General features: G+C 47.9%; 1 protein-coding gene across 1 annotated transcript; it reads left to right on the top strand.

Moving 5' to 3' along the window:
- Positions 1-835: 835 nt before the first annotated feature.
- On the top strand, positions 836-27,630 carry ppp2r5eb (protein phosphatase 2, regulatory subunit B', epsilon). The gene is given in 15 exon segments (XM_035408063.1): positions 836-1,250; positions 5,689-5,849; positions 17,015-17,211; positions 18,508-18,609; positions 19,251-19,343; positions 19,695-19,825; positions 19,923-19,982; positions 20,382-20,490; positions 20,863-20,916; positions 21,017-21,067; positions 22,790-22,909; positions 24,810-24,937; positions 25,541-25,642; positions 26,056-26,122; positions 26,125-27,630. Coding segments are annotated over 14 exon segments (1,434 nt in total). The 5' UTR covers positions 836-1,250; positions 5,689-5,692; the 3' UTR covers positions 26,188-27,630.
- The last annotated feature ends 221 nt before the right edge of the window (positions 27,631-27,851 follow it).

Here is a 27,851-nt window from a genome sequence, read left to right on the forward strand (position 1 = left end):
AGACCTATTAGGGTGAATGCAGTGGTAAAACAGCAGCAAGTGCACACAAGTTCACAGTATTTTGTACTGAACTATACACAAGAGCTTGTTTTATCATTATGAGCTTCATAAATAGCAATATCAATATCTAAATCTCCAGCATTCAAAATATCATTAACATATCAAACTTTTTCCCCCTTACTGGACTGGTTTTAACCCTTAACAGGTAAATGGGTGACAGTGATAAAATAGAGATGGATGTTTGTTTTTAAGTAGATTCGTACATTAACTGAAACTAAACTATTACGAACAGAAAAGCTGGAATTTAAAAACAATATTTTCCCTTTCTTTGAAAGCACTACATCCACAATGATATCGTAACCATCATGGTTGCCATTGTTATTGTTGCTACTGTTATGTAACATTTTGCTCCAGAGTGTGGTATTAGTTCATGAAAAAAATCCCCATTTAATCCTTTTCTCCGAACGGGACCAGCTGCCAGAGTAAATCCTTGCCTTTTGGTCCATGGCGTTGCACAGTATGAAGTTCTGCAGCAATCAAGCACAAGAAAGTGCGGTTTGAGTTGCCTCGATGCGGAATAGCACGCCAAGGTTGTACAGTAAAAGGGAAGGGCCTCGAACAGGTTTAGCCTCATTCCATACGGGGAATGGTCCACCTTCGCCTCCTGCCCAATCTCCTTCCTAGTACCATTCTTTTCAACCGATCCTATTTATTCATCTCTCGAGGAGCGTCTCTACTTGCGAAATGATGGACGTCACCAAAGACCCAACCCAATCGCTCATTTTCTTCAAATGAACCAATAGGCAGCGACCTCAGCTCCGAGTTGAACAGCACGGTAGAGTGTGCTTCTGTTATGTGTGCCATGGACTCAGCCCAGTAATATTGACAATAGGGTGAAAAGAGATTGCCCTAAATTAAACAGAGTCAAAAGCAAAATAACCAGAAAACACAGGGGTGCGCTGCAAGCAAGCGATTGCGTAAACTATCAGGGAATGTGATTCATTTATTTTCGTTTTTTTATATATTCGTATTTCGTTATTAATGGGACTCGGAGGATTATTTCGTTAGAAGGTAAAAGGTGCTTGTGGGTTTGGCTGTCTAAAAAAGGCCAAGATAGCTTTTTCTGCTATTGCCGCTGCTAGGAGTGGCTAATTGCACAGGACTGAAAACATCCTAGTTTAGCAAGCAAAATACTGTTTAATAGGATCACTCCTTGCCACCATCTCCACTCCGAAACACAGAGGATCAAGGTAAAGTACGATACGGTTCCTTTGCCTTCCTGGTATGTGCGCTTAATTTGAGTAGCTAGCAAGCTAGCCAGCTAATGTGGGGAATCTCTCGTCTCTGCCACGGTATTCGGTTAGATAGTGCTACACATGTTCGCAAGCTAACCAGTCATACATTTGCAAGAACTACATTGAAACAGCCCGAAAATTGTAACATTTTGCAGCAGCCACTTAACGTTAATAGAAGTCAGTTGCTAGCTAAAACATTTGACTTAGACTGTGATGGTTCGGTAGCTAGCTAGGCCCAATGGTAGTTTTGGCTAACTTAGCTAGCTAGCCATTTTCATGGTTAACGTAAACTCGGTAGTCATGTGTAACAGCTTACTTGAAAACAATATCGTGTAGCAAGTACTAACGTTTGTGAATTGACGATTATGAGCTCTGGCTTGGTAACGTTAGACTATTTGCTTCCTTGTTAGTTAACTATGCGCGAAATATGTCTTGCTTGGTACTTGTAGCTTAGTAAAATAATGGGTAGCTGTCGTTAACCGTAGGCACCCTTCTACAGTTTTAAGAATGATAAAAATGCCGAGAACTAACGTTAGATTAGGTAGCAACATGGTGCATTGTGCTCCACTAGAAGTAGCGTTAACCATCAAACGTTGGCTAACCTGACACGGTGGATGTGATCAAGATGAAATTGACAGTTTACTGCTATTGAGCTTGGCCGTTTAATAACGCTAAATTGAATGCATTCTGTAATGTTAATTTACAATGCGTAAAACACAGTGGCGGTTGCTGTCTAACGGTAGACTTAGTTTCTTGTATGTGGTTGTGAACAATAATTGTCACGACGTTTCAATGACAAGCTTGCTAACATGTCATGCTTTCGCATTAGAGATTGAAACGGTCAATTTGACGCAGTGTATAGCTTGCTGTAAATAGCTCATATGAAACTAGCAGTTGGCGGACTAGAAACTGATGTTACTAAGATTTACCATTGACTCTTGCCACATTGTTATTTGAATGGTGTATCCTGAATTTTCAAGAACGAGTAAGCAGATGGTTGCTGACCTTACTGTTAAATGGGGTTCCGAGGTGGTTAAATTGATTCAAATAATCCGAGCTAGTTTTTGCTATGATATAACCCTTTCCCGTGTTATTACTGGAAAGTAAATCGCTGACCTCGTGTTAAATTTGCACTCGAGTCATTTAACATATTTAGCTTTATAACTTTTCCTTAACCTTTCCCGGGCCGTTGCTGCTAAGTACTTTTCCAGTTCTCTACTCACCTGTTCTTTTTAGGCTCCTGTGACCATACCATCTTAACTCGTATGGCACATGGAGGAGAAATAGAGACCAGCTTCGGCTTACTGTGTTGAAAGCCGTCTTCAATGCTTCTTTTGTACCTAGTGCTCATTCACCTCTGGAGGTCTGATACACTGTCAGGCATTAGAGAAAAGGAGGAAATACCAGCCAAAAAAAGTGTCCAGTTGCCCAGTTAAATATATCAGTACGCTATTTATGTGTTATCAAGGTGGTCCCCTTGGAAGTGAATTGACTTGCCTTGTATATTTCACTCTGAGTCTGAACCGGGACAGTGTTTTATGGTTTGCTTGCTGTGGGATGCATTTTAAAATGCCGTACATGAGTGTGTTGGAGAACACCAGAGGCCTGAGGCAGGCAGATACAGGCATTATGTTTCCCTGCTTTTCCTTATGCTTAGTGAGGTGAGACCTTCTCAGGCTTTGGTAAGGGTGAATGTGCCCTTGCTTTTGCATGCCCCCTTGTCAGTCCCAAATGTCACAGAAGCCAAGTGGCCTTGTGTCGCATGGTGCATGTACTTGTGCGATTGCGAGAGGGGAAAATTCTCCCTGAGTGGGCTGTCCCCTTCAAGCTGTAAGTATACACGCAGCGGGCACCATCCAAGGAACGTGTGGGCTTGTTGCATTCAGTGAAGGGGAAATAGACTTGCTTGAACTACCCACGTGAATGAGTGGCGTAGCGCATTACCTTGGGAACCTTTCAGAGGTGACTCAACGCTGTGTGAAGAGCATATTCCGGTATTAAGAGCGCCATTCCCATGTGTCTCTGCTCACGTGGGCGTAGTACTCATACCTGTGTGTACGCATGCATGTGGCCTGTAGGCTTTTTGCGGGGTTTCTAAAGGTCACATCAAGGCAGGTGAGTCTCGGTTCTACCTGCTGATCTGTGTCCTTCCAATGTCCCCGAAGTTTATGGCTGGAGATAGGTGCCACGTGCTGGTGATTTCGTCTTTGCCCTCGCTCCTGTTCCCTGCACTTATCAGCTGTTTACAAATTTTCTGCAATATCCCCAGCTGCATTGTGGGATTGGTTTGTCAATGCTGTGCATACATTTAGAACTTTTTTTTTTTTGTTGCATCAGCCAGTTGAAGCAGAAGCCTGAATTCGGTCGGTTCTTTAGGTTCTTGCGCTTTTGCACTAGCGCAGAGCGCTAGTCCATCTTGTCGTGTGATTAAAGCGCAGGAGGGGGGCGATGTAGTGTCTTTGTTCTAACCTCTGGACAAGCAGCTGTGTGTCGGGGGTTTTGAGCCGGGGTCGAATGCGTACGTTCACCTGCTGAAGGGCGGCCCTGCTGCAGATGGCCAGGTAGGCCGCCGGGCAGATGGGAGGGGAAATTTGAGCAGAAAGATCACCTTATCTGCTGCGTCAGGGGTTTTGTGCGGCTCAGCCGGAGCGCTCACCGGGAGCTGACGCGCAGCAGGGCCCACCTGCTGAACCCCGTCTCGCCCGTCTGTGCCTCCCCCCCCCCACGACCCCCACCTCGTCCAGCGCTCCGATAGTTGGGGCCTCCCTGGAGCCCGGCTAAAGCCTGTCAGCGTCCTGCTGCTGTGGGCTGGGGCCGGCCTCTCGCTCTCGGTCCTTAATCCCTCCCAGTGTGGATGTCATCTGGCTCTTATGTAAGAGGGATGCACGGGAAGAGGATCGGCACATGCTGTGTGCCAGCCCAAGCCCCCCCCCCCCCGCTCGTTTTTTTACTCTGGACTTGGCATGCTTGCTCTAAGTGGCTGCTGACAGCGCTTTGTTGTGACTGAGCGATACGCAGAGGTAGGCGCTGTGTAGACCGACCTATCTGAACTGCGCAGGGAGTCGATCTATAGAACTGTGAAAATGAGCAGTGATGCCCATGTGATGGGCCTCTGGCAGCTTGTCACACAAAAATGACTGGTTCAGCTTGCCTAATCCAGATATGCCACGAGAAGCATGTTTTTCACAACTTGAATTAAATCACCAAGGGCATAAACTAAAAAAGTGCAGTTGAAGGCACCCTACTAAATTGGTGTGTACACGGTGAAGGGCCCACTCATTTTTTGGGAAATGAGTTTAGTTCCTAGTGTTGTGGTTACTTTGCTGTAAAGTGGTTTGAACTCCATATGGGGGAACTTTTTCAAATGCTAAGCTGTCTAAAGTTCCTAAGTAACATGCTTCGGTTGGATCATTATGATCGTTTCTTGCACATAGTTGGAGCTGGAAGGTGTTGTGGCCTCTTAAAACGTAATGGAACAAAAGTTAAATTCATGACTGTTGCCTATAGGGCATGTGTAACACCTGTGAGGGGAGATACTGTTGTTGTGGATTAGACTAGGCGTGATGTGCCTGGCATGATGGTGCATGTGGCTGCTTTCATGCGCAGTTTCGAGCGGCGCCATTGTTTTCAGTGGCACCGTCTTCAATCTGTCGTGGGAGCAGCCCCGCGGGCCCTGCCTGTTGCTCTTCCTGCCTTCTGCAGCGCCGTGTCGACACACCCTGCTTCCTGTTCTGAGCTGGCTGTGCGGTTGGCTCTGCCCCCACGGCTGGCTCCTCCCCCGCTGCCTGCTCCGCTCGGCAGAGCCGTGGGCTGCCTGGTGCTGTGCAGTCCAGCGTGGTGGGGTCTTCACAAGGGCCTGGGCACGGGGACCTCCGCTGTGTGCCAGGCGGGTTCCTACTGATTATGAATGGAGCTGCAGTTCCACATTGTGAATGGCGTTTGCACACTGGAGGGTCCTAGATGAGTATTATTAGCCTGGTAACCCTAAACTATCACATGCTCTTAGCGCCTGCGGTAACGGTGGTCTGTCGACCTGCCGCTAAGTGTCGTCCCGGCAGTAAATTTGCGAGGCCCGTGCCGGTCGTCATGCGTCCTGTTGGTGTTACGGTCTCTGAACGTGCTGTCAGAGAGGAGACAAACTGAATCTCCATCTTCTCCTGGGGATCACGGGATCCTGGTCCAAAGGCTGGAGAAGATGGCCAGGAGCAGGCATGCCCGTGTGCTCTGCTGCCTCTGCTGCACAGCAGCTGAGCTCATGTCATCGCTGTGGAGAGTGATTGGTGGTCTGTGTTCACGTGTGTGCGCGTGTGCACTGGTGTGTGTGCGCATGCTCATGTGATGGTGATATTCAGGCTGGCAGCTGACCCCCTCTTTACCCTCTCTTCTCCAGCAGGGCTATGTCCTCAGCAGCCACTACACCTCCATCAGTGGACAAAGTGGACGGATTTTCCCGGAAGTCTGTCAGGAAGGCCAAACAGAAGAGGTCGCAGAGTTCCTCGCAGTTCCGGTCTCAGGGCAAACCCATTGAGCTCACTCCTTTGCCACTGCTGAAAGGTGAGTCCTCAGGCCCCATTACCCACCCACCCATCCACCCGAGAGGTCCCCCTCACCAACTGAACAATCAGTGTTCGGGTCACGTTTTACATCATAGGTTTATACCTGACTTTATGCTCATTGAATAGTCATGTTATGGAATATAGGCCCGTAGTCGATGGCGATCCTGCAAACATTGTTATTTTTATTCTGTGTGAAAATAAAGATAGTCACTGGCGGATGCTGCTGATCTGGGTTTCTCTGATAACATCTTTAGCTGTTTGTGGCGTACTCTCCTGACGACTCGAGTTCTCACGCCTTGACGTCACAAATGCGTGCTGAATGCACACGCTATATGGGTGTGCCCTTTTATGCACCGAGGCAGAGAAAGAACCCGCGTACGAAGAGAGTCCTTTCCTGCGAGTCTGCTCTCAGAGGAAGTGTGTGGTTCAGTGTGGCGCGAGCGTGTTCTCGTGGTGTGTGAGTGCAGCGCGCACCCCAGATGTGGCTTTGGCAGCGCTACTGAGGGACAGAGCGCGCTCCTCAGTCTTCTGCAGGTAGCAGCTGAGCGTGCGGCTGTTGGTTTGGCCATTTCTGCAGGACATGGTTGACTGAGATCAGGGTGGCTAGAGAGAGTGGTCTGCCTACATTCCTGTTCTTCGTGTGAAAACAGCGCTTACTGCAACCCGGTGTTCTCTATGGTGAAACCTGCAACTAGAGATTTGAAGAAGCCGAGGAAGAATCCAGCCTAAAGCCAACTGGGATGTAGCAATCTCGTTCTTAAGCAGTGCACAGTGTACTCTGTCTGATATCACGGCTGGATTTTTACATCCTCGTTCTGTGGTGTCATCAGAACACTGTGAAGCATTAGATCATGCCGATAAACTTGTGATTCATTTCATTTTGATTGGCTGGTAAACTTATGAAAACATAGAAATTTAAGCACCACTACCCAATTATCAAACAAAAAAAAGTCATAAGAATAAATGCTCAACCATTTGCCACTGTTACCACATTATCCTGTTGCCGTCTTAAATGGAGCCAGCACTAAGTTAAAAACAAGATATCCACGTGTGTTGATGCCTGGTTTAGGAGTGATGGTGAGGAAGAATGAAGTTTCCTGCCTTGGTAAAAGCCCTGTGTCACTCTGTGCTTGCGCTGGTGATAGGTGTGAGTTGTGCAATGAGAGAGAAATTAATATTGTGGCTTCCCCAATGTTAAGGGATGCCCTGCTCCATGGGTACAGACTCTTAGGTACAATGTCTCACCTATAGTAGCAGTCTGCTCGGCAGGTAAGGAAGTTGTAGCCGCTACGTGTTACTAGAAACGCGGCACCGGCAGTATTTACACTTGTTGCAATTAGTCGCTGCTAAAAGCCAACACCACGGTATTCAGTGTCTGCGGTGATACATTTCACACTTATCTCCATGGAGATGAACATGGACACGTCGCTGTTTTACAACACGCTTTGTTCAGCAGATGGCTGTTCGGTGTGATTACATGGCTAGTCTTTCTGCACATTTTTAATAATGTAGCCGTTGTTCGTGCCTTGGTTGCTTTTCTGATTGTTAAGAATGGAATAATTTACGATACATTCATTCTCTCATGTTTGTATCTGATTGTAAGCTGGCAGTGTTCTGTGAAGCCCTGTAGGAACCATTGCATTTAGAGTCTGTTTGCTTGTTCTACTTTTACAAGGAAATCAGTGGGTGTAGTGGATATGTGAAAATCCTTGTAAAATGGTCTGTTAAGTTAGTCTGAAGCCTGTTTCATATAAACGCCTGTGGATCACAATGTGAAGATAATGTTGAATTGTTCGGCAACCCAGCCCACGTACGTGCCTGAGATGGGCATTTCTGCTTCTATTTCCCACAAACCTATCTGTGTATGAAATTTACATCAGAAGGCAGCGTATGCTTTCATGACCATATTCAGAGAAAAATGAATTCTCTCGACAGTATTTTATTTTCGCTCGTTTGAGATGAGCATTATTTTGGGATGATCATAGTGCGAGCCCTTTATTTCCTTCTTCCTACATCGTTATTGTAGTCTGTTGTTTTTGACATGGAGGATGAAAATGTGTGCTTTCCGGGAGTACGATTGAAGAAGTAGTGTTTCACTTGCATGTGATGCGTGCCGAACGGTATGTGGGCAAACCAGACCAAAGGGGGACGTGTGCAGCGGTCCGCATTAGCATTTCTGTGGCGTCATCTGTGAGCCACGAGGACGACAGCGGCACGAATCATTCACAAGATCAGCCCACAATCGCAGAGACGCTGCGCCGAAGCAGCCTGCCAGCCGACTCCACCGACAGGGCCGTTTGCATGCCTCCGCTTTACCTACGCTCTTACAATGAACTTTGCCTCATTTCCATTCATTTCTCATTTCCAATTCCATGTCTGAATTCCAAATATTGTGTAAAATGGGGGGGGGGGGGGGTCTTTGCTTTTGAATGGATGGTGGTGGTGTGTCTGCTGAGGTTAAACCTGTGTCTGTTTTTAACAAAACAACAGACAAAGGGGTGCTGCGGTGACTGTTATGACGGCAACAGAGGTGCAGAAATGGCCAGGCCGCACCACAGCCCCCGTTTTTGAATAAGACCTCAGCGTGTCTGTGACAAGATGGAGAGATACTGTATTGCGTGTCACATCCGCTTGCTGTTTGTCCATTTGGATAGAAGTGTCAGCCAAATAAAGTGTAATGTAATGCGGTGGACACCAGTACCTGGGGCCAGCCAGCCTGTGCATGACTGTGTGCCTGCGCACGATCTGGACACAGGGAGCGGCTTGCGGAGCGGTCAAGGAGAGCTCTGTCCCAGGGCGGTGTGTGTCAGTCAGTCAGTCACGGTGAATCATGGACCGGGCCTGTTCTTCAGGATTCGATGCGTGCAGAGAGAGGGAACATTCCAGAATCCAAATCAGAACCTCCTCTGGTGTGAACCTCTGCGATGCACTTAATTGGGCTCCTAATTAGGATGTTATGCAGGAGAGGTAGTGTGGTCTGATGTCTGAATGTCAGGCCACGACCTCCTTGGAGGATAGTTAACTTTGTGTAGACTTAAGATAATTATTCACTGATAAAGTGTCTGGGTCATCCTGGGTGTTTTTTTTGCGAACGTGAAAGTCAATCGATGCATTGTTTCAGCTCTTAATTTCCGCCACCTCATGGAACTTGGTCTTCAGAAAGAACTCCTGTAAAGGTTAGCCTGGGTTGACGCTGGTGATAATACCGTAAGGTATTTTCTAATGCTTCAATGCAGAATTTTGGCATGACAAAATATTTAGCCAGTAACGGACACAAAAATGCTTTGATTTGGTTGCAGACTGTAGTTGCTAGGTGTCGCTTCTTTTTGCGGCTTCCTTGCCGCTTTTCAACACACGACTTCAATGCAGACCTTTGCCGGCCTTGAGTCTCTCTCCGTGGGCATGAATATAGCCCACGTCATTGTGGCAGCCTTTGTGAAGGTAGCTGTGCATAAAAAGCATCAGATTCCATATTGTGCCTCGGCTCTATAGTAGTTTGAAAGGTCCTTTCATGCTGAGCGGCCGGCCTACGCAGGCGGCTGAGGCTTGCGTATGCTAGCGCACGCACCAGTGCTCGCTGTGTTGGAAACAGACATGCCCTTCCCGTAGGTGCCTCCACATCAGAGGGTGCAGTGGGCATATGCTTTCAGTTTAAACCCCGCGTCTCCTCCTCTCCTTCAAAGCCCTTTCTGCAGGGCTCTGGCTGGGAAACCCACCCTTTTATTCTGGGGTGTCTGAATGTGGTTCTTTTTAAACTTTGAGCCAGCGTGCGTGAGTGTGAAGTAAATGGTGGCGGCGGCCATCTTCCCTTGCGCGTGTCTCGCAGTGCTCTCTTGTCGAGCAGTCAGAAGATTCTAGATGGCGGGCAGCTGAGGCGGGAGGGCAGGAAACTGCTCCTCTTCCGTGGCCTGTTGCCTGTGTCCTGTGCCTGCGCTGTGCTGCGGAAACCTTTAGTTTGAGACAATCCTCGCAAGGCCTTGAATTACTTGCCTTCTCACAGTGTCTGATGTTTGCCAGGGTGGTACAGTACGTCTGTGTGGTTCTCAGCCTCCATGCTAGTAATATGAGGCTTGTTTGATGGTCCCATCAACATGGCAGGATTGAAGTTCATTTTAGAGTTTTTAGTCTTGTAAGTCAACTGGTAGCCAAATATGGAGGGGAGTGGTTTGTTTTTATGGGCTGTGGGTTGACATGGAACGCTAAGTTGTTCCTTGATAGTGGAAGGCATCTGTTGAAATGGGAGCCGGAGCAATTTAACAAATACAAGGCTCTGCAGTGGAACTAAGGTCAGCCTCCCGTGGACACGAATCAGTGTCTGAAAAACTTGAAATACTTCTTAACGGTGTTCATGGGAGGTGAAGTCCAGGCTGTTCTAAATATAGTCCACAGTCTCTGGCTGATGACTTTGCTTCTCTTCAGCACTGTTTCTTTGGCTTTGTTGCCTCAGCTTTGGTAGGAGGTAAAGTTCAGGGTGTGGTGTTGTGCAAGTTAATCGGAGGGGCCGTGCGTGTGTTGGCAACTGTAGCGGCCCTTCTCGATGACGGCGCGAACCAGAAGGATTCCCACTGGCTCCTAAAACTCTGGGGCCGCTGCAGGCTACGTGCTACAGTGCCACGCATCTTGTCTCATCCTTCCCCCCTTTTCCTGTTGATAGCTCAAACGGGTCAGCTGATGCTTTGAGCTGCAGTTGTGGGTAACGTTTCGAAGGGCATCTTGGCTAATTTCGGGGTGATGCAATGCCAAAACAACACTTGTGTGAAGTTTCCCTTGCCTGTGGACCCATGCACACACATGGCATCTTCAGTTTCATTGAGGGTGTCTGTAGGAGTGTGCAGATTCATGTTTGTGTGCTTGTTTCCAGACTGTGTGTGTGTGTGTGTGTGTGTGTGTGTGTCTGTGAGTGTGGGTGTAGTCGGAGCTGAGAGAGTGGGAGAGTGAGAGGTTTGGCTTGTGGCCTGCGGGGGGGATTAGTGAGTCTTTATGATGTAAGACAGAGTGGCAGCAGGAAGAAGAAGTCTGTCCAAAACCAGGCCAGATCAGGACAAGCTGTCGGCTCTCCACAGCCTCCGCCAAAAACACTTGTGCTTCCCACAATCCCTTTCTCTCCGCCCGCCACGGGGCGACCGTCCCAGCGTCCCTCAGCACATCCGCGGTGTGCGGCGGTGCCGGGGGCAGGGCAGGGCAGGGCAGGGCAGGGCAGGGCGGGATTGTTACAGTACTAAAATAAGACCCACCCCTCTGCACCGTGTGGAAGACGGATGGCTGTTACCCTGACCTCATGAGCCGAAATAAAAGCCGAGGGCATAAATAGCAGGCGCACCGCGGGGAGAGCCAGAGTCCAACGCCGGCTTGGGAGCAGCTCGACGTTTCTCCACGTCCTCCTCTCCCTCTTTTCCTTTTTCCCCTTCAGTCAGCTCTCTCTCTCTCTCTCTGTCCCGGCCCCCCGTCTCCGGAGGGGTAACCCGAACCCCGGGGTGTCTCTTTACAGCGCCTTCGCGTCCCACCACTTCCAAACGAGCAGCGGCGAGCGGCGGGCCCCTACCCTCCGCTCCGGACTTTCCCTCCTGGCCCCGAAACGGGAGCTGTTTTTACCGGGCCGCCGTCCGCGCAGAGCCGGGAGCCTGGTTTCAGTGAGTCTGCCGCCTCTAGTGCCGGGGGGGGGGCGGGGGACGGGTCGGGCTGGGCTGGGGGCGGGTCCACGCTCGATCGCTCGCCCCTGCCGCGCATGCTCCGGAGCTCGCTGTGCGTACGGTCTGCCTCGCTGCGCTGTTGCCATGGAGGGCGAGGGGGGAGGGGGGGGGGGCTTCGGTGAGGCCTCGGTAGCCCCTGGGCCGCTCCTCGGCAGGCCCTTTGTCGTGGCGAAGCGAGTTTTCCGCGGCGGCGCTCCCCTTGGCACGGGGGTGGGGTGGACGCGTCTGTGTTTTTCTCATTACGGGCGCGCTGTAGCGCAGTAGGGCAGGGTGGAGCGGGCACCCCTCCAGCCTCCCCGCCCCGGCCCGGCCCGTCCCGTCCCGTCCTGGCGCGGCCCTGCGTCCGAGGGAGCGGTCCCTCCTTCAGTGGATGTTTTCGGAGCAGAGGTCGCGGAGCAGTCGGGCTGGTGGAATGCGAGGTATTTGGACACGTCCGCTTTGCTTCTCTCTGAAACGCCGGGGGCGCTGGGCCGGGCGGCGGCGGAGGAGGAGGAGGACCAGCCGCTCATCTTGCGCGTGGCCACGGCCTTTCGCCCGGCCGATGGAGAGGACGTTTCTGAGAAGCGCGAGGCACGCCGCCCCTGGAGCGTGACCGCTGCCGTTTCCCCCGGAGACGGAGAACAAAAACGTGCCTCTGAGGTCACCCAGCATGCAAAGCGGTGTATTCAGCTTCACAAGATGTGCTTTAGGTTTCACTTTCTGACAGCTGTTTGTTGTGTCTGCGAATTTTAAGAACGCGTTTTTCTCAATCGGGTTGTGTGTGTGCCTTGTTTACAACACCGAAATGTGGATGGTTATAAAAAGGCACGCAACCATGTTTTTATTTATAGGTCCTCGTGCTGTGTAATTTCTGGGCCACTCCACTCAATGAAAGATGGGTTATAATGGCGACGTGTAGAGCGAAGAGGGTCTTTAGAGTGAGAACACATCACATCTCTCTCTGTATTAAAAGTGAATGGGCGGTGTATGGAAGACCCAGGTGGTGTCTCAGCTCTGTGCACAAGCCCATGTGCTCGTCGCTTGTCGATCAAGAGCTCCGGCAGTCGTAGAAAAATGCAAAAATGATTCATAGTGTGGCCTGGAGTCAGTGAGGCACGTGTGGAGATTCAGGTTAGGTGGCCTCTTGGGTTACTACCAGTTCATCCTCCTGTCAGGTGTCTGGGTTGAAAGGAGTATTTTGAATAGACGGATGCTCATCTCTTTACTCACACCCATGACCACGGCCTCGACTGACAATGTTGCGCGTCATCGTGTATCGTCAGATTTAGCTTGAGGAGCAGGTATATATTGAACCAATACCCGTAATATCTTCATCTGGATTTGTCTACGAGATACCAGTTTTCATCAGTTGTGTGCCTCACTGTGAACAGTCTAAGAATGTCAGTCTCATTTATTAGATTCAAATACGTAGCCTAGTACTTAATTTTCTTCAGATATAGAATTATGCAGTGTAAAAATACTTCAGTGGGAATTAATTTGTGCAGGTAATTTGTATAGAATTTTCAATACCTTTCACCCTTAAGGGTGTGGGAGTATTGTGGCATATCTTCTAGGAATGTACCTGTCCTTTTCATTAACACAGAACTTTGTTTGCTCACAGTTAGGTGTTTTAGACATTTCGTTTCTAAAGGCTTTTATATAAATATAAATAGATAACATTTGCTGAGATCAAGTTTAGCAGAAATGCCACTTTTAGGTAAATCTCCAATTAGAACTAGATTATTTCAGCTGTATATGTGGTTGTACAATGTCGCACATTGAATCATTAAATGAAATATTCACACTTTGAAATGCCAGTAAGTGCTGAAGTAATTAGTCATCTCATTAATATGCCTGAGTATTTGGTAAATAGTAGAGTCATTCAGTTGGAAATAAACAGCATTTAGGCCTAGCTGTTTTATTTTTTGACATTGCAAGTCAGACTCAGTACGGTTTGCAGTCTACTAGCCCTGTTCTCTTGTAGAGAAGTGTTGCTGCTCCTTCACCATGGTGATCTAATACGGTAATATAATTGTACACCAGCGCAGGGGCCTGGGGCCCGGGGCCAGCAGATTCTTTCCAGGAGGTGTTTGTCGGTGTTGTTTGTGCCGTTTTGCATATGCGTGCCGCGCGCGTTGACCTTCACGCCTGGCTCGGGCCCGCCGGGTCACCTGCTGAACACACACCTGCTTGCTCAGCTCCTTTTCTCCGGCGGTAATCTAAGCTCGGTCACACAGCAGGGCTTTTATAGGCCGGGGATTTCCCCACCCCGGCTCGGGCGGACGGGACGGGACGGGACGCGCCCCGGGACGCCACCACGGACACGTTTGGGTTCAGTGTTCACGCGGTCAGACAGCAGGCTAGATTCTGACAGCGACCCTCAGGCCATCCAACCTGTATCTCTGCGTGTACTTCACGGAGTCCACCAGGCTCTCTGCCTCTCGCTGGAGCAGAAAATGAAAGGGGATTGGCTACTTTAATCTGGAGAGTGTCTAACCGACCAGTAAGAGACTGGTGTTTCAGCTGCACAGGATGGTTTGAACTAAGAGCAAAATGAACGTGGACTGGCACACAGAGTGGTGTTGGACTCTTTTCAGTGGGTTTAATTGATTGTGAAACGTTGAAGATCTGGATGGTGATCTGTTAAACTGATCGCTCGTACTGTAATGTATTGTGTGAGCTTGGGTTCCACTCCACTGCTACAGATAGGGAAGTGCTTCACATCAACATGAGCACTTTGTCCCACTTACAATAGGTGTCCTACCACAGTGGTGTCTGCAGGGCTAACTGAGGCATTATAATGTGTCAAAAATGACTGACTTTCATTAAACTTGCATGAATAGCCCTTTTTAATGTTTTGCTGATTTAACACTTGGCTCGTTTCAGTTCAGATGTTATTTTGGCATCGTTCCTCTTTATTTTGGGTCAGTCGCGTCACTCGTTCGGCCTGGAGATTCTACTGCAAACGCCCCAGGACACGAAAGTCAGTGACTGAGTCAGTTCCTGATGTGTTAATGCGCTCGGGGGGGGGGGGGGGGGGGGGGGGGTCTTGCTGAAGGTAGTTTTCTGAGGCAGGTTTCATTGTCACGTTAGCTCCCACCTCTTCGCTATGAGGCACCGCAGGAGAACAGAAAACTATGAATGTTTTTCCAGCTCCCCAGAACGCCCACTGCCTCCCACGGGGAGCTGTGCGGTCGGAGTTTAAAGACCTGTGTGCAAGCAGCGGTCGCAGAATGACCGTCCTCTCCTGAGTGACCGTCTCTACGCAGAGCCACGAGCTAGCAGTACCATCAGTATCATCCTGTACCTCCCTACCTGCCTGTTCAGAGTGCATGGACTGTGGGCTTTTTTTAATCACCTTGTGTTAAACAAACATTTGCTTCTTTGCCTACTCCAGCAGTGAGTAGACAAACACGTTTCCTTCTTCACGTGAGTGTTAGGTAGAGAGTTGTGTAAACTGAAATAGCTTTCAGCCTTCACCACGGTCACTCTCGACTTCCTGTTCGCTGTGAGCGGATGCTGCCGAACGTTCAAGTGCAGAAATAGCGCTACACAGTAACATGTCTGGTGTTAATTCAACACTGACAAGTGTTAATTCAACTCTAACAGATAACATTTGGTCCAGCTGCGGTCCAGAGTGGGGACCAAATGTTATCTGTTTGAGCTGAATTAACGCAGGACATTTTACTGTGCAGGCCTTTCAGTCCGAACAGCCCTGACCCCACCCCCCCTCAGAGAAGAGCTCCCTCATGCCCATCACTGCAGGGGTCACTCGAATGGAGGGCAGAGGTGAAGGGAGCATTTTAATCTGGAATGAAAACGAGCCGTACGGTACAAACGCAGAGCGCAGGAAGCAGTGCATGATGGGAGTGCCCTCGCGTGGGCCTTAGTGGAGTTGTGGGCTGGCATAGCGGTAGCCTGAAGGAGATTATACTCTCTCCGCTGCGATCATCTTGGCTATTAATAGTTTCCTTTAAGGCCATTCAGGTTCTCTGTAGCGTCTGTGGGACCCGGGGGAGGTGGTGGCCCGTTGAGTAATTTCAGCCCACAGGAAACTGAGGGCACTGGTGCTGGTGGGCGTGTGCGTACGCACTGGTGATGCGTCGCAGATCTGGGGAGAGGTTCACTGCTGTCCTAGTGCGCTTCAGGAAAACCAGCTCCAATACCGGGGGGGGGGGGGGGGGGGCAACGCTCTCTGTTGTCTCCGCCTTCAGCTCAGTCCTGTGGCAGGCTGTGCAACGTTCTCATCTGTGATTTCATCATCTGAAGCCTCAGTTTTTCTTTTTTTTAACGTGTTTTCTATTTTTATTTATTATTTGTGGTAAACTGCTTGTTTGAGAGGGAAAGGCCGTTCCGTTCCAGTCCCAGTCTGACCCCCAGAGGTTCTCCCTGTTCTCTGGCATTGCCGGCGAGCTCTTCCTTTCCCTTCTGGAGGAAAATGTCAGCAACCCTGAGTTCAGGCTTCCTGTTGCCCTGTGGCTTCAGTGTAAACCGAGCAGCTTTTCTGCGTCTGTTTCCTGTTTTCTGTTTGGAGGCCCGTCTTGCCGCCATCTTTCAGGGGAATGAAAGGAGGCTCCGGTCACTGTTTTGCTGAGACGCATCACTCTGTGAAGCAGCCTGGTTGGCCCTGCCTCTTCTCACTTCCTGTTGGCCACTCTCCACTCTCCGTGTCCCTTACCCACACAAAGCCTGTTCCTCTCCTCCTCTCTGTCCTCCCTTCCGTGGGTTCCGGTCCTTTTATTCTGAAGTGATTTTTGGAGCGGGGCAGTCCCGCAGCCTGGCTGAGTTCTGAGTTCGCCCATTGAGCGTGCCCGGTTTGGACGGGGGGAAGGAGTGGCAGAGGCACACTCGATAGGGCTGTTAACTGAAAAGGCATATGTCAGCATGCGTCACCAAGCCTACAAACGCGAAGGGGCTGACTGACGTTATGCAATGCTTGTGCATCCATATGGATTCCCCTGCCAGCTCCAGCCCACTCGGTTCAAACCGCACAGGCTAACCACTTCAAGTGGCTGCTAGGTGTTTATTTGGGGAACTAAATATCGAAGAATATTTATATCTGCTCTACACTCGCTGCCCTCTCCTTCAAGCATTCCCATCTTTTTTTAACCGTCTTCTCTACCTTCTGTTACTTCACTCTTCCTCTGTTCTCTCCCTCTCCTCTCCCTGTTCTCCATCTGCTCCCTGTTTTTTAATGTCTGTTCTCTGTTCTCCCTTTGTTCTTTCTGTTCTGCCTGTGTTCTCTTATCTCTCTCTGTTGTCTGTCTGCTCCCTGTTTTCTCCTCCTGTTCTTTTCTCTCTATTCTCCCTTTCTTATATGTTCCCTTTATCTGTTCTCTATCTGCTCTCCCTGTTCTCCCTCTGCTCTCTCTGTTCTCTCCCTGTTCTCCCTCTGCTCTCTCTGTTCTCTCTCTGTCGGTGTCCCTCTCTTCACGCGTCTCTCTCTGTCGGTGTCCCTCTCTTCACGCGTCTCTCTCCCGCGTCTCTCCCGCAGACGTCCCTGCGCCGGAGCAGCCGGAGCTGTTCCTGAAGAAGCTGCAGCAGTGCTGCACGCTCTTCGACTTCATGGACACGCTGTCCGACCTCAAGATGAAGGAGTACAAGCGCTCCACCCTCAACGAGCTGGTGGACTACGTCACCGTCAGCCGGGGCTACCTGACGGAGCAGGCCTACCCCGAGGTCGTCAAAATGGTGAGCTCGCAAAAACGCACACTGCCATCGGTCCAAGGACTGTGCACAGACTGAGACTGTTCTGAGGACTGTCCACAGACTGAGACTGTTCTGAGGACTGTCCACAGGCTGAGACTGCTCCCAGGACTGTGCACAGACCGAGACTGTTCTCAGGACTGTCCACAGAATGAGACTGCTCCCAGACCGAGACTGTTCTCAGGACTGTCCACAGACTGAGACTGCTCCCAGGACTGTCCACAGACTGAGACTGCTCCCAGGACTGTCCACAGACTGAGACTGCTCCCAGGTCTGTCCACAGACTGAGACTGCACCCAGGACTGTCCACAGACTGAGACTGCTCCCAGGACTGTGCACAGACTGAGACTGCTCCCAGGACTGTGCACAGACCGAGACGTTTCTCAGGACCGTCCACAGAATGAGAAGGAAGAGACAGGCAGGAGCTAAACTTAGAGGTTCCTCCTGTCTGAAACAGTTTGTCATCATTTCATCCCCCTAGAGCGGATGCCTCACTTCTTAAAGCACACACAAACCGACTTTCCAAACAGGCATGTTCTGCCGCGCGCTGTTTGAGTTCCGGTGATGAAGACTCTGAGGCAGCGGCCCGGCCCCCGCTCGGTGCAGGTCTGCGGTTATTAATTCCTGCGCTCAGAGTTTCCTGTGGGCGCCGGCGCGTGGGAGGAGAGGAACACGGCATAAATATTTACCCTAAATATATACCCTGGCGCTACGCGGCTGAAGCCCCAGACTGAGCAGCGCTCGCCTCGCTCGCTGCTGCTGCCTGTGGGGGCCTGCGGAAGCCAGCGTGAGTCTCTGTGACTGCGTCCGATGCAGCCGCCACGGTTTCAGCGCACGCTCACAGAGTCATCCCCCCGAAGGCGTTAATCTCCGACTCCGCTCCGCGTGTTTCACATTCTTCGCGGTCACACAGGTCACGCCGAGCTTTGTGCAAAGCTCTGATTCATTAGGAGTGTTAAGATAACTTTCTGTAGTTTATAAATATTGGGACTGATTTTTTGCCATGTTCTTAGTAATTACAATCCCTTTATTTTATCCCCCCAAGATGAATCTGTTTGGAGGAAAAAACCTGTTTCATGTGTAGACCTTCCACTAGGGGGCGACGTGGTGCACTGTAAACAGAAGGAACGGCAGTCTGACTGAATGTGATGACTAGGCTGTTTGTTTCTGTGTGGCTGGCTTCTCTTGTCTGTTGTAATTGCAGCGGGCACAGGACCAGAAGTTGCATAAGTACCCCTGCATCTGTGTGACATTTTTGTGCGGCTTTTGTCTGTCTCCTAGGTGTCCTACAATATATTCCGGACCCTTCCTCCCAGCGACAGTAATGAATTTGACCCGGAGGAGGACGAGCCGACGCTCGAGGCCTCATGGCCTCACTTACAGGTAGCCGTGAGAGAACACTTACAGTAGCAATGGTGGAACGTGCAGATTGCGCGCGTGCGGATAGGCGATTGATTATTCAGCCTGATTGGCTTTCCTTCCCTCGTGTGGAAACCTCCCTGGCTGTACATTTTGGTTCTCCTTTTTTTAATTTGGATTATGTTTTGTGTTCTAACATTGTGCTCTTTTGGATTAATCTGGAGCCTGTTCTTTGGATATTTTTTGGCTTTGACGCGGGTGCTCTCTCACCCGTCTTGTGTACTCACTGCTCTGTTTTCCAGGACTCCTTTAGAAATGAGATGCATATCTCAAGGAGAATCTTCCTGGTAAAACTTTATTTACATTTGTTTATTTTGTATCTTTTTTATTTTTATTTTGTGTTCTTTTGAATTAAAAACCAAATTCATTCAAACAACTAAAATTTTGAGATTAACTCCTTCCCAGTCATCCTCCCTGTCCCACCTCTAACCCACAGTCAATGTGATAGAGGTTTCAGACTAGAGCCCAGTGCCCCCATGTGGCTGTTTCCTGTACTACTGTCATTTGTGTGCTGTGACCCTGGCCCCGCCCCCCCCAGCCTCTCCCGAAGCCCATGCTGCCGCCCCACCCACCGCCCTGACGCCCCTCCCTCTCTGTTTCCGCAGCTTGTATACGAGTTCTTCATACGGTTCTTGGAGAGTCAAGAATTCCAGCCCAGCATTGCCAAAAAGTACATAGACCAGAAATTTGTATTACAGGTGAGTGAAAAGAGCACATTTCTCTCAGCGCAGTGAAAGTGCCGTGGAAGCTCTCTAGCAGCACTGCTGTGTATGGCCCGTTTACATAAGAGAACACTGACTTGGGTGTAGAGAAAAGCTCTATAGCTGGATGTCAGTGGATAAAGTTTCTCTAGTTGGATGCTAGCGTTCAAAATTGCTCTATAAGCAGGTGTTGCTGTATGAAATTTCTCTATAGCTGCGTGTTGCTGTATGAAATTGCTCTGTTGCAGTGTGTTGCTGTATGAAATTGCTCTATAGCTGCGTGTTGCCGTATGAACTTACTCTGTAAAGTTGACGTTAATGTTAGCGCTCTGACTGTCGTCCCGCCAGCTTCTCGAGCTCTTCGACAGCGAGGACCCCCGGGAGCGAGACTACCTGAAGACAGTCTTACACAGAATTTACGGGAAGTTCCTGGGGCTGCGGGCTTTTATACGAAAACAGATTAACAATATTTTTCTACGGTAAGAGCGCGTGGATCACAGCAGCGTGTGCGCACAGCAAAACCAACCGTCTGCCTGACTAACTGTCCCTCTTTCTCTCTCTCTTTCCCCTGTCCAGTTTTGTTTATGAAACTGAACACTTCAACGGGGTAGCTGAGCTGCTGGAGATCTTGGGAAGGTACATGCGTCTGTGCAGTTATAGCCACACTATAAACCGAACGTCGAAAGCCAGAAGTAAACGGTGACGTTTTCAAGGCGCCACTGTGTTGTGGTAAGGAGTGAAGCTGTTGGGCACCTCTTGCAAGCTGACATTCTAAAATAACTGCAGCTGCAGGCCAATGCAACGCATGCATTTTAGCATGCAAGAGGTGCCCGACAGCTTCTCCATGTCGCCACATGCAGCAACGCCAGGCAGCGCTGTCACACTCGTAAGGCGCGTAAAGGTTACCGTGCGTCGCCCGTGCGGGTTTTCAGTGTCAGAAGAGGCTTAGCGCTCCTATTGCTCACTGCTGGTGTGTTGTCAGGCAGGACAGGAAGCGGCTTCTTCTGAGTCCGTCTGTGTCTCTCTCCCCCTCAGCATAATCAATGGCTTCGCTCTGCCTCTCAAGGCCGAGCACAAACAGTTCCTGGTCAAAGTGTTGATTCCCCTGCACACGGTCCGGAGTCTCTCCCTCTTCCACGCACAGGTAACACGGAGCAGGCCGTGGGCCTGTGTGTCTTGGTATCAGACTTGGGTCATACATATTTGCCTTGGATTCAAATACTTTTCTGTGCTTTGCTGAGCTTGTCTGGTGTATTGGTACCAATGAAATGCTCAAAAAAAGTGCAAACCCCGCTTATCTGGTCCTCTTGGCAGACCCCGCTGCACCAGGCAAAATCAATCGAGCACAGAAAAGTGTTTGAATCCAAAACAAATCCGTATTTGTTACAGGTCTGGTTTGTATGTACTTCCTGTAGCATGCCGTGTGCATGTGCATGCCCTGGCCTCTTCATTAAGCACACACGAGTACTCTCCTCTTCTACAAGCTGAACACTGTCTGGTGTCTGTTGTTTTCCAGTTGGCGTATTGTATTGTACAGTTCCTAGAGAAAGACCCAGCACTAACAGAACCAGTAAGTGACCTGTGCCCTGTCAGAGAAGCCCGTCTAATTTCTTTAAATGCCGAGTGGTTTATTTAACTGTGGTTGCTAATTAAGTTTTTGTCTCATTTAGGTCATCAGAGGCTTGCTAAAGTTCTGGCCGAAAACCTGCAGTCAAAAGGAGGTAAAATCGCTACAGTCGCTAGCATTCGTCTGAAACGCGCACGTCATAGATGGAGAGATGTATAAGGGCTTTGTCATTGTTCTCTGATGAATGAGATGCATTCTTGTCTAACTGCGTACCTACTGCCGTGATGTTAGTAAGCGAAACGGATCGGTAGACGAGCACTAGACAAGGTGTGTCCGACAGGGGACTCCCGATTTCGGTGAAATTGCGCAACGAGGCTGGAATTTGTCAGTCGCAGGTTGAAAAGGTGTGACTCCTGACTGACTGGCTGTGCCGTGCAGTGTCAGTTCCTTTAAGATTTAAGGATGATTGAGGAGGCATGCAGTGAAACTTGGCAGCTGGAGTTCTGCTACCCTTGGCACACTGAGCGCACTTCCTCACACCATACAGTACAACAGACAAGTGTGCATTGTGTGTGAGCAGAGGAGTCAAGTCCCTGCCAGTAAGGTTTATTACACCTGCATCTTCTTACGTTGTACCAAAAGAAAAAGCAATCTTACTGCAGCTTTAAAAAGACTTTTATTTTTAACTGATAATTTTTTACGCTGTGCTAGTGACAATAATAGTGACAATGCTAGTGATAAATCACAATTGTAGTTCTTCTGCAGGACCATACACATGTACTGTGATCTGCAGTCTGCATCACTGCAAACATTGAGGCTCCATAAAATGGAGAGCTGCTCTAGGGCAGGTTATGAGAGGCAGTTGGTGACTTTGTGTGGTCTGGAGTTAAAGTGCTTTTTATAGGATTGGTGACAGGTGGTTGGCAGTACGTGGTTATGGAAACTGTTGTTTAAAGTCGTTGGGTGGCAATATATAATATATGAGTTTGTATTTTATTTGGTACGTCGAGGCCCAACTCTTCTACAGTAGTCCAGTAATAATGTGCATCAAATACATTTTGCAAGTCTTAATAATAGCAGTATGTATGTCAGTATTCTGCATTCCTTTTTTACTCCTACCTACGTATTCTATTGTGCTGACATGGGAAAACTAGAACAACAGAGAACTGTGATCCAGTAAAGCTGGTTCCTGTTTGGAGATAAAAAGTTTTCACATTTCCTAAAGACGGTGGACAGTCTCCATAGAAAGCAGTTTTCTTTGAGCTATTAGGCTGCTAGCAGTGCAGAGAATTTATCCTTGCTCTGTCCTAAGATTTTGTGCCTAAAATACATAGCTGGCTGAAACTGTAAAATATTATTAAAGTATTTTTCTTCACTGGTCTCACTGCCAAGCCCCTTCTTTGCCCTTTCATTGATAATCGCTTCTGTTCTGGCTGTGCTGAATGACTGCCAGTATAGCGGCAACCAGGGCCGAACTTTTAAGGAAATATCTTAAAATTCTAGCCAGCTACACAACGCAGGCTTTTGTGTGTAGGCTGCAGTCTTTTTAAAGAAATCTGATCTCTCTAACATAATGTACTGTGCCTAATTGTTGGCATGCCAGCTCTGTCAGTTCTGCCTGGCTCCTGGTAGCCAATGCTAGCTTAGCCATTAGGCTAACATAGCGTCGTTCGATATGGCTTCTGGATCTACTCCACAGTTAGAGCATAGAAAAACAAGCGGGAGCAGGTTTCGGTGCTTTACATTCTGCTCCTTGTTCCTGTCCCTACATTCAAAATGCCCATGTGAATGTTGTCTTGTCGTTCTTTCTGGGACCAGGAGCAGCTTTGGGGGCTTCAGCTGTCTCGTCCGTAAATGTCTGCTCATGTCCTCTCAGGTGATGTTCCTGGGGGAGCTGGAGGAGATTTTGGACGTGATCGAGCCCACGCAGTTCGTCAAGATCCAGGAGCACCTCTTTAAGCAGATCTCCAGATGCGTCTCCAGCCCACACTTTCAGGTCAGTTCCAGAAGAGCCTTAAGTGGTGTTAATCGTATCTGAAGTTACGCTGCTTGTTTGAAGGCCTTTATTCCATAGCCCTGAAGTCTGAAGGTACTGTGTCTTAAAGTAGTGATTCAGGGTGTTTTCATTTTCTCATAAAGGCTATGCACGTACAACCATGAACTTTTTGGCATCCTTTTATCCATTTATCTTATGGAAAAAAGAATAAACGCATTAGAATAGTGGATATTTCTTCATCTAATATGAGCAGAATAAAGCACATATATATTTTGAAATCCATGTTTTGATTACAGCTTTTTTTGCTAAGCCTGTGTCAGCAAAATAATGTCTGAGGGGTCTTAGCATTATGCAGGTTGAATGCTCTGAGCTGAAATAAATTTCCTGAGGCAAATTTAGGCTCCTACCTCAGTCATTTGTAATGAAAACATGCTTTACAAAATATGCGATTCCATTGCAATGGTTACTTTATTGTTCCAGCAGATATCCCATACGTTATACCACTTAGTGACAAATGTGTCTTTCTAGTACCTTAATATTACCTAATATTAAAATTCAGTTTGGTTTTAAGTCAAAATGGTCTTGCAGAATTTTTGTTATCACAGATGGGTAGCTAGCCAACTGTTGAATTATATTCAAAACGGAGGCTTATCTATAACGTAGTCAAGCTTTAGCTAGACTAGCTATCCTCTATTCAGTCAATCATGGACATCAGGGTGACACTGTTGCAAGTATGATGCTATAACTTGGCTTGCTTGCTCTTACAAATTTCCACTTTATTTACTGAGTCAGATCGATGCACATTTTTTTTAATGGTGATTGAACGTTTCTAGGCGCTACTTCATAGCCGGGCATATATTGAAAAACAATGCACAAGTCCCAGCCAATCAGAATGGAGTATTCAGCCAAGCCATTGTGCATAGGTTTTGCGCGCACACAACAGATTTTGTGAGTTATAAAGTTCTTTTTTATCTGACACTGATTGTGCTTATTGACCCAATAAGCATTAAAACTTTATTATGGGAAGTCTGGGTACTAATCTGAGTCGTTATGCGTGAATGCATTTTCTATACAAAGCGTGTTGCTGCCCAGCCAAGATGCGCTCTAAAAATAGATTCTTCCCCATGCTTGTAATCGATTTGGAATCAAACTCATTATGCGCTCACTCGATCTGTGAAGTAATTGAAAATCACCATCCCTAGTTTAAGCTGTGATACTTGTGGGTTGTAATCACTGTCTTGATTTAAGCTGTAAAGCTTGTGGGAGAAGCTAGTCTTTTTTACAGGTGTAAGCAGTGAAACTTGTTGATTGTAATCTCCGTACTGGATCAAGCACTAAAATTTGTGGACTGTAATCTCTACTGCTTTAAGCAGCGGTGCGTTGTTTTCTTTGTACAGGTTTAAGCAGTGAAGTAGAGTGCACAGTCATCTCTGTACAGGTTTAAGCAGTGAAGTAGAGTGCACAGTCATCTCTGTACAGGTTTAAGCAGTGAAGTAGAGTGCACAGTCATCTCTGTACAGGTTTAAGCAGTGAAGCAGTGTTCTGTATTCTTCGTACAGATGTTAAGCACTGAGGCAGTGTTTTGCATTCTTTGTACAGGTGTAAGCAGTGAAGCAGTGTATTATATTCTCTGTGCTGGTTTAAGCAGTGAAGCAGTGCATTATATTCTCTGTACAGGTGTAAGTAGTGAAGCAGTGTTTTGTATTCTCTGTACAGGTTTAAGTAGTGAAGCAGTGTTATGTATTCTCTGTACAGGTTTAAGTAGTGAAGCAGTGTTATGTATTCTCTGTACAGGTTTAAGCAGTTAACTGGTGCTTTGCATTCTTTGAACAGATGTAAGCAGTGAAGCAGTGTTTGCTGTAATGGATTTGATCAGAGCGATTGCCTTTGTCTCCCACAGGTGGCTGAGCGCGCCTTGTACTACTGGAACAACGAGTACATCATGAGTCTGATCGAGGAGAACTCCAGCGTCATCCTGCCCATCATGTTTGCCAGCCTCTACAGGATCTCCAAAGAACACTGGAACCCGTGAGTGACACCCTCAGACTGTTGCCATGGAAATAATATTCACCAATCATATTGTCGCCATTTTAGAGAATACGGTTCTCAATCATTTCATGTACAATAAAATAAGCAAATGTTTATATTTTTTACTGGGATTTTATTCTCTTCCTTTCCTTCAAAACTGCAGAGGGCTCAGACGAACTTAAACAAATAAAATAGCATGCAGTGTGTTTTTGGCTCACGTTAGAGTGGGCCAGCACTGCTGCATTTAGGACCCTTCTGTAGGCTACTCCCAGTGGACAGTCGGCTGTCCCGGGATGTCCTGTCCAGATAAAAGCCCCTTTTCATGGGAAAGGCTTGAGCTGAAGTCTTTCTGCAGCACACTCGAGCTTACCCTGTCTATTTATATTGTTTAATTATTTTCTCATTCATGGTTAGCTACAGACCTTTAAAAGCCAGCCTCTTAATGTGCATGTGTAATTGGACGGAATGCAGTTCAGAATGAATGCTTGGAACCTTTTCAGAATATCCTACTAAAAACCTGTCAATGATTCGTTGTTTTGAGCTCATCTTTATATCGCCGCAATTTTAATTTGTGTTTTTTTCCCCTCTCAATCTTGTTTCCAGGGCGATCGTAGCTTTAGTCTACAATGTACTGAAAGCATTCATGGAAATGAACAGTACTTTGTTCGATGAACTCACAGCGACATACAAGTCGGATCGCCAGCGGTAAGAGCCACTCGAATCGTGCCGTTTGTGCCGTGAGGTCGTTTGTCAGTTCAAGAGGAATGGCCGTCTAGTCTAGCGGCTGGCTTTTTGTCGCGTGTGATGAAAATTTGTTTTTTATTGGAGTGAATATGGTCTTCCTGTAGCTCCCGATGAATGACCTTTGCTACCTCCTGTAGCTCCCATACGCGCACACACTTAATATACAAGTGCACTTAGTCCGGTGCACAGAGCACAAAGGAAATGCCCTTCCACGAACATGGCGCTCATCCATAGGCTACCCTGCACTCGCAGAATGGACAGAAGCATTAAGCAACAGTGATGTGACCTTTGACCCCCGTCTGTGAGTCAGGGCTGATGGTCATTGAAGTCCAGTTTTTTTTAAAACATGGGATTCCCCCTCTGTCCTTGCGCAGGGAGAAGAAAAAGGAGAAGGAGCGGGAGGAGCTGTGGAAGAAGCTGGAGGACCTGGAGCTGAAGCGGGGGCTTCGGAGCGACGGGATAATCCCCACTTAACAGCGGCGGGCGCTGCTCCGCCCGTCGCCTAGCGCCCCCACCCATCCACGGCCGCCTCGTGCCAGATGGAGCAACCGTTCTTTTTTTTTTTTTTTCCTGTATTGTGCGACTTACTTTACGGTAGATTTCACACGTCTGTTTCATTATTTCAGCAGCACTGTAAATAACTTTTTTTTTTTTCTTTTCCCTTAAAATATTACACCGAAGAAAAAAAAAATAAATAAAGAAAAACGAAGAAAAAAAAAAATAAAAAACGAGAAAAAGGAACATGTCGGAGGATAAAAAAGAGACTTTGGACTGTAGGACTTGAAACGAACTCTTCTGTATAAAAAACAAAATGAAAAAAAACTAAGAAAAAAATCCATTTTAAAAAAAGAAAGGTAATTGTTTTAACCTTCATCCTGTCTCTGCCCTCGGTTGGCCCCTCCCCTCTGAATCCTGTCCCCTCCCCCTCTCCTGGTCCCAGCTCTCTCTCCAAGGTGCGATCGTACCTTTACCTCTTTCGAGGGCTGCGTTCCTGACTGTGCGGAATACGAGGTTCCTTCAGGAGGCCGGCAGTGGGGGGGGGGGTCTACGCTGGGCCCTAAACATGAGGATGCACCCTGCCCCCCCTCCCTCGAGGCTCACCCCCTCCCCTCCCAAACTGTTACAGAACCATTAGTCTGAAGGAAGAAAACAAAAATGAATTTTCAAGCCCCCCCTCCACCCCAGACTCCTGCATTAGTCTGGGAAGTAACAAAAAAAATGGAAAATAAATTATTGCACACTTTCATTTTCTTCCCTCTTACTTTATTTCTGTTTCGGAAGTTTGTGTGCGTCTGACCAAACCACCCGTTTGATTTTGTCAGATCTTTATTGTTTCTTTGGTTCCTGTCCTTTCTGTTCAGTACCGGGTGGTACCGGTCTGGTACTGGTACCGTTGATCAGTAACCTGTAAAGATGAACCTGTTAACAACCGCAAGCTGTAGAGGTTCCCAAGTTAGTGGTGAACTTGTGAAACTCATGTATTGTGAAAAGGAACACTATTTGTGTCAGTTCTTCACAGTATTAAGAATCTGTATATTAATGAATGCAGTACATTGATATCTTGTATCTTGTAGTAATTTAGCTTATATTTTCTTAGGAACAGTTGAGGAGTATCCAGTATATAAAGTGGTATAATGGAACAAGACTTCCTGGTTTTATGATGCTGTTTTCTCCCCGTTTCCCTTTTTTATTATTAAGTTCTTTTTGATCATATGCTTTTTTTTAAAGGGGTGGAGTGCAGGAAGGGGGTGGGGTTTTGGGGAGGATTCAACATCGTGCTCAAATCAACAGTAACAACTGCGTTATCGACCCCATTCAACTTCGATGTGTGCTTTAGGACGGCCCAGATATAATACAGTTAAAAACAAAACAAAGGGTTGGTTAAATAAAAATGTCTAATTATTTTAAAAAAATAAAGAGATGTTAAATTAAACCTGTTTTCTGATAAAGCCCAGATGCAGAATGTTTTTTTAATGTTAAAGCAGTAATGCTGCCTTGAGGGACAGCCAACTGAGTGCATGTGCGCCTGTGTGTGTGTGTGTGTGTGTGTGTTTGTGTGTTTGTGTGTCCGTGTTTGTGTGTCCGTGTGTGCGTGCGTGCATGGATGTATTTGTGTGCGTATGCATACGTTTTTTTTGTGTCTCGTGTATGATGCAGTACTGGCTTTTTA

The sequence above is a fragment of the Anguilla anguilla genome, chromosome 1 (genome assembly GCF_013347855.1).
Source record: "Anguilla anguilla isolate fAngAng1 chromosome 1, fAngAng1.pri, whole genome shotgun sequence".
In the NCBI taxonomy this organism is placed as follows: domain Eukaryota; kingdom Metazoa; phylum Chordata; class Actinopteri; order Anguilliformes; family Anguillidae; genus Anguilla; species Anguilla anguilla.